Source organism: Tamandua tetradactyla, chromosome 13 (assembly GCF_023851605.1).
Source record: "Tamandua tetradactyla isolate mTamTet1 chromosome 13, mTamTet1.pri, whole genome shotgun sequence".
NCBI classification, from domain to species: domain Eukaryota; kingdom Metazoa; phylum Chordata; class Mammalia; order Pilosa; family Myrmecophagidae; genus Tamandua; species Tamandua tetradactyla.
This window is the reverse complement of record NC_135339.1, coordinates 27,647,865-27,662,209: the sequence shown is the minus strand read 5'-3', so window position 1 is coordinate 27,662,209 and position 14,345 is coordinate 27,647,865. Positions and strand designations below refer to the sequence as shown.

Genomic DNA, 14,345 nt, shown 5'->3' with positions numbered 1-14,345 from the left:
GGGCCATATCTTCAGTTTTCCTGGTGTGATTTGTTATTTTTTGCTGATGTCTAGACATTTAATTACCTTAATTAGTTTATTTTGGGGTTAGCTTTCACTTATCTTACCTAGGGTTTTCTTGCTAGATGAGTTTGTTGTCTATCTGTTCTTTGACATTCTGTTCAGCTTTTTCTGGACCTCTAGCTTAGGTTTTGTTTAACAGAGGATAATTTTTCAGTTCTTGTTTTCTTGTTTCTTGCCCTGCTTGTAAGGTGCCTTTTCCCTCCCCACCCTTAGGAGGGTCTACATAGGTATTACAGACTCCAGCCGGGTTTTCCCAGACTAAACTGGCCTCCTATCAGGGGGAAGGAGTCACCTGCATCAGTTTTCCCTGAGGGTGAGACCCAGCAGGTTGAAAGACTTTCCTGTGAAGTCTCTGTGCTCTGTTTTTCTTATCCTGCCCAGTATGTGGCACTAGTCTGCCTGCGGGTCCCACCAGCAAAAGATGTTGTGGCACCTTTATCTTTGGAAGGCGCTCCCTGCTGGGGGCATGGTGGAGACAGAGGAGAGGTTGTAGGCTGGTTTTCATGGCTTCAAATTGCCAAGCCCTGGGTTCTGAATTCCTTGAAAGAGGGATTCCACCTGAGTTGGGCTTCACCCCTCCCCTGGGGAAGGCACAGGCGGGAGACAGCCTGAAAGCAGTCCATTTCTGCCTATGCCTGGGGCAGTTGCAGCCCGAGTAGTCCCGCCGCTGAATCCAGAGGCAGCCAAGCCTCTGTAGAAACAGCGACAAAAACCTCTGTTTTGTCCCCTTTCCTCTTTTTCAGTTAGCCCAATAAGCGACCTCTGCCTTGACCAGGTTCGCCTGAGCTGGGGGCCTATTTTTAGTAGTCAGAATTTGTTGATTAATGCCACAATTGGTGTTTGGTTGGACTCAGTCCCTGCTACTGTTAGAGTGTCTTTCTTTTCCCTCTGGGAAGCTGCCTGTGGGGGAGGGGTGCCGGGTGCTGGCCACCGCGGCTTGGGGAACTCATGGTTCCGGGGAGGCTCGCAGCCGGTCCAGCTGGTCCAGACTGCGGTACGCTGTGTGTCCAGTCACTATCGTGACTCCGGGAGCTGTTCTGTACTGTTTCTGGTTATTTAGTAGTTGTTCTGGAGGACAAACTAAAATGTGCACATTGCTAAGCCGCCATCTTGGCCCCCAATTAATTCCAAATAGGATTTTTTTATATTTAGGATGTTAAATTTTAATCCCACTGTAAGGAAAATACTGAAAAATATATCTAGATAGAAAAGAGTAGGCAACTCAATATGGTTGTGCTGGTTTGAAAGGATGTGTGTCCCCTAGAAAAGCCATGTTTTAATCAAAAGCCCATTTCATAAAGGTAGAATAAATGACTCTCAGACTTTGAAGTCGAATAGACTTTGCACCACAGGTTTTCAAAACTGTATGGGTCCGGTGACCCCTGTGTTCTTTCCTCCCTATGGAAATGTGTATATATATCCCATGACTGTTCCTCCTTTGTATGTTGGCAGCAAATAACTTATGAGTTTTCAGAGGTCCAGAGCAAATAGAGAAAATTTTGCCTTAGGACTGTCCATGCATGTGAACGTGTGTGTGTGTGCACCATGTTGATGAGACTTTGTACTGATTTTAATCTTGTGATACTCTTGTATTTGAAATGTTACTGAAATGGTTTAAGGTTCTCTGATATTGTTATGGAATGAATGTATTTTGTAGATGGGGAAAACGTGTCTTTTTTAGGGTCCAGAGGGTGGAATGTGCTGATTTGAAAGGATGTATGTCCCCTAGAAAAGCTGTTTTAATCAAACTCCCATTTCATAAAGGTAGAGTATTCCCTATTCAATACTATATGCTTGAAACCAGATCATCTCCCTGGAGATGTGATTTAATCAAGAGTGGTTGTTAAGCTGGATTAGGTGACGACACCCATTTGGGTGGGCCTTGATAAGTTTCTGGATTCCTATAAAAAAGGAAACATTTCAGAGAATGAGGAGATTCAGAGAGAGCAGAGCAGAACAACATAGCCACAAGAAGCAAAAGTCCACCAGCCAGCAACCTTTGGAGATGAAGAAGGATAATGCTTCCTGGGATGCTTCATGAAACCAGAACCTGGGAGAGAAGGCTAGCAGATGATGCCGTGTTCATCGTGTGCCCTTCCAACTAAGAGAGAAGTCCTGACTTTATTCGCCATGTGCCTTCTCCTTGAGAGAGAGACCCTGAACTTCATTGGCCTTCTTGAGCCAAGGTATCTTTCCCTGGATGGATGCCTTTGATTGAACATTTCTATAGACTTGTTTCAGTTGGGACATTTTCTTGGCCTCAGAACTTTAAACTAGCAACTTATTAAATTCCCCTTGTTAAAAGCCATTCCATTTCTGGTATATTGCATTCTGTCAGCTAGCAAACTAGAACATGATGCACACACACACACACAAAAATGTAAAAGTAGAATTAATGGAAGAATTGATAAACAAAAGAAGTATAAGACTTGCAAAGACTAAATAACAGAATGGCAGGAGAAAGTCCTGTATTATCAGTAGTGACTTAAAAATGTAAATGCACTAAACTCTCCAGTCAACAGACAGAGAGATTGGCAGAATGGATTAAAAAACACATGACCCAAGGATATGCTGCTTACAAGAGACTACCTTAAATTCAAAGACATAAGAATGAAGAAAGTGAAAGGATGGAAAAAATATATACTATGCAATTAGTAACCAACAGAAAGCTGGGGTAGTGATACTAATATCAGATAAAATAGGCTTTAAATCAAAACAGCTATGAGGACTTCCGGAGAAGATGGCGGCTTAGTAAGACGCACGGGTCTTAGTTCCTCCTCCAGAAAAGCAACTAAAGAAACAGAAACAATACGAAACAGCTCCCGGAGTCACGACAGAGACCAAAAAGACAGCATACCCCATTCTGGAACGGCTGAACGGGCAGGGAGAATCCGCTGCGGTGAGATACCCGAGGGGCGCGTGTTTTCCTGGCCGGGGCGGCTGGCGACTGGGGTCCCCTCCACGCATGTGGCTCCCCAGTCTGACTGGGAACGTTGGATAGCGGGGCCCTCCCGCCACGCTTGGCGTCTCGGGCCAGCTGGGCAATTTGGACCGGCACTCCCCCAAGCCGCAGCAGCCGGCGACCCCCCCTCCACGCGCGGTTTCCTGGGCCAACTGCCCCGCAGACAGACGAGCGCCACGAGCGCCACCTACTGGGCAGGAAAAGAAAAACAGAGCCCAGAGATTTCACAGAAAAACCTTTCAACCAGCTGGGTCTCACACCCAGGGAAATCTGATCAAATGCCCAGACACCAGCAGAAAATAATGGATGACACTCGGAAAATTGAAGATATGGCCCAGTCAAAGGAACAAACCAATAGTTCAAATGAGATACAGGAGCTGAGACAACTAATGCTGAATATACGAACAGAAATGGAAAAACTCTTCAAAAATCAAATCAATAAATTGAGGGAGGACATGAAGAAGACATGGGCTGAACATAAAGAAGAAATAGAAAATCTGAAAAAACAAATCACAGAACTTATGGGAGTGAAGGACAAAGAAGAAAAAATGGAAAAAACAATGGATACCTACAATGGTAGATCTAAAGAGACAGAAGCTACAATTAGTGACCTGGAGGATGGAACATCTGAATTCCAAAAAGAAACAGAAACTATAGGGAAAAGAATGGAAAAACTTGAGCAGGGGATCAGGGAACTGAATGACAATATGAAGCGCACAAATATACGTGTTGTGGGTGTCCCAGAAGGAGAAGAGAAGGGAAAAGGAGGAGAAAAACTAATGGAAGAAATTATCACTGAAAATTTCCCAACTCTTATGAAAGACCTAAATTTACAGATCCAAGAAGTGCAGCGCACCCCAAAGAGAATAGACCCCAATAGGCGTTCTCCAAGACATTTACTAGTTAGAATGTCAGAGGTCAAAGAGAAAGAGAGGATCTTGAAAGCAGCAAGAGAAAAACAATCCATCACATACAAGGGAAACCCAATAAGACTATGTGTAGATTTCTCAGCAGAAACCATGGAAGCTAGAAGACAGTGGGATGATATATTTAAATTACTAAAAGAGAAAAACTGCCAACCAAGACTCCTATATCCAGCAAAGTTGTCCTTCAAAAATGAAGGAGAAATTAAAACATTTATAGACAAAAAGTCACCGAGAGAATTTGTGACCAAGAGACCAGCTCTGCAAGAAATACTAAAGGGAGCACTAGAGTCAGATACGAAAAGACAGAAGAGAGAGGTATGGAGTAAAGTGTAGAAAGAAGGAAAATCAGATATGATATATATCATACAAAAGCCAAAATGGTAGAAGAAAATATTATCCAAACAGTAATAACACTAAAAGTTAATGGACTGAATTTCCCAATCAAAAGACATAGAATGGCAGAATGGATTACGACCCAGCAATACCACTGCTAGGTATCTACTCAAAGGACTCAAGGGCAAAGACACAGACGGACATTTGCACACCAGTGTTTATAGCAGCATTATCTGCAATTGCAAAGAGATGGAAACAGCCAAAATGTCCATCAACAGACGAGTGGCTAAACAAACTGTGGCGTATACCTACGATGGAATATTATGCAGCTTTAAGACAGAGTAAACTTATGAAGCATGTAATAACATGGATGGACCTAGAGAACATTATGCTGAGTGAGTCTAGCCCAAAACTAAAGGACAAATACTGTATGGTCCCACTGATGCGAACCGACATTCGAGAATCAGCTTGGAATATATCATTGGTAACAAAGACCAGCAGGAGTTAGAAACAGGGTAAGATAATGGGTAATTGGAGCTGAAGGGATACAGACTGTGCAACAGGACTAGATACAAAAACTCAAAAATGGACAGCACAATAATACCTAAGTGTAATGTAACTATGTTGGAACACTGAATGAAGCTGCACCTCAAATATGGTTTTTTGTTTGTTTGTGTGTTTGTATCTTTTGTTTTTGTTTTTTTTCTTTTTCCTTTTTATATATATATTTTTTTATTAGTATTATTATTATTATTATTTTTTTTTTTTTTAAAGGAAAGACAGAGAGAAGGAAGGAAGGATAGAAGGAAGGAAGGAAGGAAGAAAGGGAAACATTTTTAAACATTTTCTTGTTTTATTGTATTCTGTTTCTCCGTTTTTGTTACATGGGCTGGGGCCGGGAATCGAACCGAGGTCCTCCGGCATAGCAGGCAAGCACTTTGCCCGCTGAGCCACCGCGGCCCGCCAGTATTATTATTTTAATTCTCTTCTCTATATTAACATTCTATATCTTTTTCTGCTGTTTTGCTAGTTCTTTTCCTAAATCGATGCAAATGTACTAAGAAATGATGATCATACATCTATGTGATGATACTAAGAATTACTGAGTGCATGTGTAGAATGGAATGATTTCTAAATGTTGTGTTAATTTCTTTTCTTTTTTTTATTAATAAAAAAATTTTAAAAAAAACAGCTATGAGGGACAAAGATAGTGATTCTATATCTACAAAGGGGTCAATTGAACAAGAAGATGTAACAATTATAAATATATGCACATAACAGCAAAGCCCTCAAAATATATGAAGCACTGATGCTCCTTTTATCTACCTTGTCAACAAACAAGTAGAACGTATGGAATCAAAATAAATAATAGTGGGAACAAATGCTGAAATAAATTTAGTTTGAAATGCTAGTGATCAATGAAAGCGAGGGGTAAGGGGTATGGTAGGTATAAGCTTTTTTTTTTCTTTTCTGTGTTCGTTTTATTTCTTTTTCTGAATTAATGCAAATGTTCTAAGAAATGATGAATATGCAACTAAGTGATGATATTGTGAATTACTGATTATATATGTTGATGTTTTATTTGGTTTGTTAATTTTTTAAATTAATAAATAAATTAAAAAAATATATATGAAGCAGATACTGACAGAACTGAAGGGAGAAATTGACAGTTCTACATAAAGAATAGGAAATTTCAGTACACCACATCCAAGAATAGATCAATACATTCAAGAACATCTAGACAGAAGATCAGTAAGGAAATAGAAGACTTGAATAACAGTATAAACCAACTAGATCTATTAAACATATTTAGAATGCTTCACCCAACAGCAGCAGGATATACATTCTTCTTGAGTACACATGGATCATTCTCTAGAACAGAGCATATATTAGGTTGCAGCAAATTTAAAATATAGAAATCATGCGATGTTTATTCTCCAACCACAATGGAATGAAGCTGGAAATCAGTAACAGAATAAGAAATGGAAAACTCACAATTGTATCGAAATTAAACAATGTACTCTTAAATAACCAGTGGGTTAAGGAGGAACTCACAAGAGAAATTAGGAAATATCTTGAGGTAAATGAGAATGAAATACAACGTATGAAAACTTATGAAATGTTGCAAAGGCAGTGGTGAGTGGGAAATTTATAGCTCTAAATTCTTAAATTCAAAAAGAAGAAAGATTTCAAATCAGAGCCCTAACCTCAAACTTAGAAGAACTAGAAAAAGAAGAGCAAACTAAACCCAGAGCGAGCTGAAGGAAAGAAATAGCAAAAATTAGAACAGAGATAAGTGAAAAACAATAGAATCAACGAAACAGAAAAACTGGTTCTTTGAACAGAGCAATGAAATTGATAGACCTTTAGCTGGAGTGATGAAGAAAAAGAGAATAATGAAAATCAGAAATGAAAAGGGAGGCATTACTACCAACCACATGAAATAAAAAGGACTCTTAAGAGGAAACTATGAAGAGCTGTATGCCAAGAAGTTAGATGACCTAGGTGAAATGGTCAAATTCCTAGAAACACACAAACTACCTACACTAACTCGAGAAGAGGCAAAAGATCTCAACAAACCAATTACTAGTAAAAAAGTTGAATCAGGCATCAAAAACCATCCCAAAAAGGAAAGCCCAGGACCAGATTGATGGCTTCACAGAGGGAATTTTACCAAACATTCCAAGAGGAATTAACACCAATCCTACTGCAAACTCTCCAAAAAAAACTGAAGAGGAGGGAACACTCTCTAATTCAGTCTACAAGGCCACCATCTCCCTCATCCCAATGCCAGGATAAAGATACCACAAGAAGAGAAAATTACAGACCAGTATCTCTTAATGAAAATAGATGCAGAAATCCCCAGCAACATGCACACCAAATCCAACAGCAATTAAAGAATTAATATACCATGATCAAGTAGATTTCCCCAGGTATGCAAGGGTGGTTCAACACAAGAAAAATCAATTAATTTAATAGACCACAATAACAAAATGAAGGGAAATAACCTCATGATGATTTCAATTGATGCAAGAAAGGCATTTGACAAAATCCAGCCCTCCTTGATAAAAACCCTTAGAAAATTAAGAATGAAAGGAAACATCCTCAGCATGTATGAAAAGTGCACAGCTAGCATCCTACTTAATGGTGAAAGACTAAGAGCTTTCCCTCTAAGATCAGGAACAAGGCAAAGATGCCTACTGTCACCTCTGTTATTCAACATTGTATTGGATGTTCTTGCCAGAGCAATTAGGCAAGAAAAATAAAGAAAAAGAAATAATAGTTATCCAAATTGGAAAGGAAGAAGTAAAACTTTGTAGATGACATGATCCTATACGCAGAAAATTCTGTGAAAAATTCACAACACTCCTAGAGCTAATAGATGAATTCAGCAAGGTGGCAGGGTACAAAAGCAACATCCAAAGATCAGTAGTGTTTCTATATACTAGCAACGAACAATCAAAAGAAGAAATCAAGAAAAAAACATTCCATTTGCAATAGCAACTAAAAGAATCAAATATATCAGAATAGTTCTAACCAAGGATGTAAAAGAATTGCACACAGAAAATTACAAAATACTGCTAAAAGAAATCAAAGAAGACCTAAATAAATGGAAGGATATTCTGTATTCAGGATTGGAAGACTAAATATTGTTAAGATATCAATTCTACCCAAAGCGATATACAGATTCACACAGTCCCCCCACCCCCTAATTCCAATACTTTCCTTGCAGAAATAGAAAAGCCAGTCATAAAATTTATATGGAAGAGTAAGGGGCCTGGAATAGTGAAAGCTATATTGAAAAAGAAGAAAGAAGTTGGATGACTTGACGCAACCCGATTTTAAAACTTATCATGAAGCAACAGCAGTCAATATAGCATGGTACTGGCACAAGACATATCGACCAGTGGAATCAAACTGAGAGTTCAGAAATCAACCCTCGTATTTACGGCTAACTGATTTTTGACAAGGTGCAAAGACCACTCAATTGGGAAAGAATAGTCTCTTCAACAATGTTCCTGAGAAAATTGGATCTCCATTTGCAAATGAAGGTGGACCCATACCTCACATCATATACAAAAAGCAACTCAAAATGGAACAAAGCCCTAAATAATTATAAGAGCCAGAACTATCAAACTCCTAGGAGAAAAGTAGGGCTGCATCTTCAGAACCTCGTGTTAGGTAATGATTTCTTAGACTTTATACCCAAAGTGAGAGCAACAACAGAAAAAAATAAATAGGACTGCATCAAAGTTAAAACCTTTTGTGCTTCAAAGTACTTTATCATGAAAGTGAAACTATAGCCTACATAATAAGAGAAAATGTTTGGAAACCACAGATCCAATAAGATTTTAATATCCAGGATATATAAAGAGATCTTTCAACTCAACAACAAAAAGACAAATAACCCAGTTTAAAAATGAGCAAAAGACTTGAATAGATATTTCTCCAAAGAAGATATACAAATGGCCAAAAAGCACATGAAAAGATGCTTGTCATTGTTAGCCATTAGAGAAATGCCAAATCAAAACAACATTGAAATGCCATCTCACACCATTAGAATGGCTGTTATTTAAAAAAAAAAAAAAAGAGCAGAAAATTACAAGTGTTAGAGAGGATGTGGAGTCATACAAACATTCGTTCACTGTTGGTAGGAATTTACATGGTGCAGCTGCTGTGGAAGGCAATTTGGCAGATCCTCAGGAAGTTAAGTAGAATAACCATATGACCCGGCAATCCCACTTCTAGGTATATGCCCAAAAGAATTGAAAGCAGTGACTTGAACAGATATTCACACCAGTCTTCATAGTGGTATCATTTACAATTGCCAAAAGATGGAAGCAACCCCAGGGTCTGTCAAAGATGAATGGATAAACAAAATATGGCATACACACGCAGTGGAATATTATTCAGCCACAAAAAGGAAAGAAGTTCTGATACATGCGATGACACAAATGAACCTTGAAGACATGGTGTTTGTTGGCTGAAATAAGCCAGACACAAAAAGACAAACATGTGATCTCACTGATAGAAAAGAACTAGAATAAGCAAACTCATAGACGCAGAACCTAGAATATAGGTCACGGAGGGACAGGGTAGGGATAGGGAATAGAGAGTTAAGGCTCTAAATGTACAGAGTTTCTGTTTGGAACGATGGAAATGTTTTGGTAATGAATGGTACTAATCGTTGTACAACATTGTGGATATAATTAACAGCACTGAAATAAATACCTGAATGTGAATAAAAGGGGAAATGGTAGGTTATATATATGGTCCTAGAATAAAAAAAGTTTTCAAAAATCCAAGGAATTACACAGCACAAACAATGAACCCTAGTTAAGCTACAGACTATAGTTAATAATACAATTATTAAAATAAGCTTTTATCAGTTGTAACAAATGTATCACAGTAATATAGGATGTTAATAATAGCATAGTATATAGGAGCCCTGTAATTTATGTGTGATTGTTTTGTAAATCCACAATTTCTCTAATTATAAAAAAAAAATCATGGCGGAAAAAATTGCAAAATTTAGCTACATATGATGCATAGCTTTGGTATGTTAAAAAAAAATTGGTAATCAAAGTTAAAAGGTGAGGAAAGCATACATTGTCCTCCACAAGCTGCCGAGCATAGGTGGTGCTAGAGGGTCCGGCAGTTCTGGACTTGAGACCCAGCTGTGCCCCGCTGGCCATGTGAGAGTTACTTAGTTTCTCCCAGCCTTGGTTTCCTCATCTTTAAAATAGGAATAATAATATGTGCATCAATCAGCTAAGAGGATTAAGGCACCTGTCACACAGTAAGTCCTCAGAAAAGGCTGACTACCACCACCATCACCATCATTTCTTTAAATTTAATAAGAAAGAGATAAGTACCCCAGGTATTAAAAAGGCTTTGGACATATAGGTATTTGAATATGCTGAATAAACAAATGAAAAAAGAAAAGATCATCCTCACAAATAGAGAGGAATGCAAATTACACTTCAGTGCGCTGCCTCTTTTCAGATTGTCAAAAGTTTTAAAAAGTGATCATTTATTGGGTGGGGGGAGTGGAAGGCATGGTTTGGTAAATGTGCATGGGGACAAGTACAGCCTGGTAACTGCTAGGGAGAGAGTAAATGGATACAACTTTTATGAAAGGCACTTGGCACTATGTATCAAAAAGCCCTGAGACCCAGAAATGTGTCCTAAGGAAAAAAATCAGAGTTGGTAAACAAGAAGCGTCATCAAAATGTTATAGTAGCAGAAAATTGCAAACAACTTGAATGTCCCCAAATTGGTTAAATAAGTTATGATTCATCCCTAGAATGGAATACTGTGGTGGCCATTTCCAGTCTTGTTCTCAGATACTATTTAAGGATGTGAGATGTATTAATAAAGGATGATCCCATTTTGCAAATCATAATATAATATTGTTTAAATGGCATCTAAGAAAATTAGATTAGAATGAAATAGATTAAAACGTTAGTAGCATTTTCCTGGGTGTATTAGGATTGTGTCTAGTTTTCATTTTCCAATTTGCACTTTCCTAGATTTGCCATTTTTTCTGCAATTTCTCCTGTAAGGCTTTTGTGGTCACTTAAAAAAAAAAGTTATTTTGAAGGGAAAAACCCACGACCCTACTGCAGATAAGTTCAGGGATTTGGTCCATTCCTTTGGAGTCGGCTCCCAGGCTGCTCTGGTGGGCCCTGCTTCACCCAGCCCCCTGGCTTTTGTCCACCACAGTGACCGCTTGGCACTGCTCCAGGTCCGGGCCATCCTGCAGCAGCTGGGGCTAAACAGCACATGCGATGACAGTATCCTCGTCAAGACCGTATGTGGGGTCGTGTCCAGGAGGGCCGCACAGCTGTGTGGTGCAGGCATGGCCGCCGTGGTAGACAAGATCCGCGAGAACAGAGGGCTCAGCCACCTGAACGTGACCGTGGGAGTGGATGGAACGCTCTACAAACTTCACCCGCAGTAAGTGGGGGCTTCAGGCTTGAATGGGCAGCCCTTCCTGGGTTGTCATGATCCCTTTATGGTTAAGGGAGCATCAGCTTGTGATTCCCACCAGGGAAATCCCTCACCTGGTGCAATCAACCAGAAGGCTGTGTGTGTAGGGATTGCGGCTCGTCTGGGCGAGGTACTGACCAGGCTGAGAGTTTGCCTGGAATCCCTAGGTGGGCAGCTCAGACCTCTGCATGACATGTCTCCTTCTGCCCACTCCTCCTCTTGTGTCCCTCTTAGGTCGAGCTGAGTCGGGGATGGGCTAGAGAGTGGGGAAGAAGGTGAGGGTGGCGAGGGCATCAGCTGGGCTAGCTGCAGCCTGGCCCGAAGGCTTTTTGGTAAGTGAGGAGAGGGAGTGGAGGAAAGGGAGGAGGAGGGCCACTGTCTTGTTCCCTTGCTATATCTAGAATTTGTCAAGTGACTTGGAAGGGCACTGCCATTTTGGCCTTGGGCTTCAAGGCAAGAAGAGGTAGGGAGTGGTCTTTTGGTTGCCAAGATCTCATAGTGGTCAGTGTCTGGGAAATGCCAGTACCCCAGGCCCAGAAGGACACAGGTCCTTGCCTGCTCTTCCATCCTCCATGTGTCCCTAAGCAGGGCTTTTCTAAGTAGAGTAATGTATTCACTGTGCTTTTGTGATGAGAAGTGTGCTGCTAATTACTCTGGGACCACACAGCACACTGGGACCATCCCTGGGAAACCAGGCCGTAACATCACCCTACTTATAAGCAACCTCACCCACTCAATATAGACACCAATTGCTTATCTCGTGGCCATGCTTGTGATAGAACCTCTGTCTTGCTCCATCTCACCACTCTCCACTTAACTAGCAGGCCTCATTATCAACTGAGGCAGCCAATGAGGGTGCTTTTGTACTAGGCTGGGGAGCCAGACATTTTGGGATTTAATCCTGGCACCATGATTTAGAAGCTGTCTCCAGGTATTTGATCTTTACATCTTCTCATTTCCTCATCTATAAAGTGGGATAAGAATAGCCACTACGGGCCTGGAGAATATGTACTTAAAGTATAGGGCACCCAGGAGGTGCTCAATGAATGGCAGGTATTATGACCCCTAAGGGCCCCATCACCCAAGCACCCTTGGCCTGGCCCTGTCTTTCATCTTCTGTTCTAAAATGCAAATGCACGGAGTCACCTCATTTAGCAATTATCCTTCACTATTGTGGCATCCAGTGTTGGATGCTTGGTTGTTGCTGTTGGTGGGGTGGGGGTCTCAGAGCAACTGCAGCTTTGTGGGGGGATCATAATTCATTCACATGTAGCTTCCTGCTCGACCAGTTTGGGCCAGCCTCAGTGGTCCATGCCAGGACTAGGCATCTGTCTTAGTTTTCGGGCTCCCTGGGAGCCCCAAGCTCTGAAGATGGATAAGTCTGAGTAGGTTAATCATGCCCTGGCCCTTATCAGCTACCCAGAGTGGCTTGGTTTTGGGTTATCAGTTGTGTGTCCCTGCTCATAACTGATAATATGGTAGATTATACTCCACTTCCCTCTCTACCATTCCTAGTAAGCTACGGTGTCTAGAAGGTTTTCTCAATCCCTTGATACTGCATCCCAGCTCATTCAAGGATTTCTGTCCCATATTGCCTGGGAAATTTACACCCCTGAGAGTCATGTCCCACATAGAGAGGGGGAGGGCAGTGAGTTTGCTTGCTGTGTGGGCTGAGATAGAGGCCACATCTGAGCAACAAAAGAGGTTCTCTGGGGGTGACTCTTAGACCTAATTTTGAGTAGGCTTAGCCTATCCTTTGCAGGGAAAATTTTATGTGAACAAACCCCAAGATTGAGGGCTTGACATCTTGATTTGGTTGTCCCCACTGCTTTCGAGAATATCAGGAATTCTCCACATGGGAAGTTGAATTTTCCCCCTTTCTCACCATTCCCCCAAGGGGACTTTGCAAATACTTCTTTCTTCACTGTTCAGATCACTCTGGGATTTGTGGTGCCCCACGCATCTTGCTTGCCCTCTTTGTTCTTAGGGTGTTTTGGCATTTTCAGGTGGATCCCCATTCTCTCCACAGCTTCCTCTGTTTTTTGTCTTTTTTAGCTTCTCCAGAATTATGTACCAAACTGTGAAGGAGCTGTCACCAAGTTGTAACGTTTCGTTCCTGCTGTCGGAAGATGGCAGCGGCAAAGGGGCGGCCCTCATCACAGCTGTGGGTGTGCGGCTCCGAGAGGAAATGGCCCCAAGCAGCTAAAGCCCAGGAACCCCAGCCTGCTGCCCTTCCAGCACTTCTCTTTAAGCGGTGACCCCCTGTTCCTCCCAGCAGCCATGTTGGGAGAAGCCAGCACTGGAGCCTGCCATCGCCGCGGTGGAGAAGAAAACACAACAACTAATGGCGTATAAAGTAGGGTACAAAATAGGGTGTGTGCTGTTGATAATCTCTCTCACCTGGATCCCTCCTCACCTGCCCTGCCACTCTGCATGATTTGATTTCAACCTGGTCGTACGTTCTCCACGTGTGAAGTTTAGTGATGTCTATTTCTAATTTATGCATTCATCCAATGATGTTATTTATTGGCTTGAGATGAAAAGTTATGTCACCTGACAGGCCTTATGGGCCTCTGAAGGCTGGCCATGGGGACGCATCCCCCATGTGAAATGTGTTATCTCCAGCAGACACTGCTGGGACTCCCCTCCCAGGGGTGCAACCAAAGGGCGTGTGTGGACGTAGCATTAACTGCTTCCTCGCATCCCAGCACCCACTGCTGTCTGGCATCTCAAGGCTCCCATTGGGACATGTCGATACCACTAAATGGTGTGTCTGTGGAACCAATCATAGCCACATTGTGATAGTTTTGCATCCTGTTTGTCTTGTGGGGGAAGGTGGGCAGTCTCCTGTGGGAAAGTGTCTTGTCTCCATTTGGGTAAAACGAACCAACCAACAAACAATGCCATCACTGGAAATTCCCATCGCTTTTTGTGAGCCATGTTGTATGACCTAGTAAACTTTGTACCAACCCAGAGACTTGAGTGATGCTTAATGGCTGGGGAGAGGGAAGGAGATCTTGGCATGAGGTGAAAACCAAACCCTGGGGACTTTTGTGGCCTTCTGGGTG

General features: G+C 41.5%; 1 protein-coding gene across 9 annotated transcripts in view; it reads left to right on the top strand.

The window, feature by feature from the left end:
• Positions 1-14,252, top strand: part of HK1 (hexokinase 1) — a 156,831-nt gene extending 142,579 nt beyond the window's left edge. For all 9 annotated transcript variants that reach the window (XM_077125061.1, XM_077125064.1, XM_077125057.1 and 6 more), the window contains 2 exons: positions 11,011-11,244; positions 13,333-14,252. In XM_077125061.1, coding sequence (XP_076981176.1) covers positions 11,011-11,244; positions 13,333-13,483 — 385 coding nt within the window. In that variant the 3' untranslated portion in view covers positions 13,484-14,252. The remainder of the gene's footprint in view (positions 1-11,010; positions 11,245-13,332) is intronic.
• Positions 14,253-14,345: the final 93 nt, after the last annotated feature.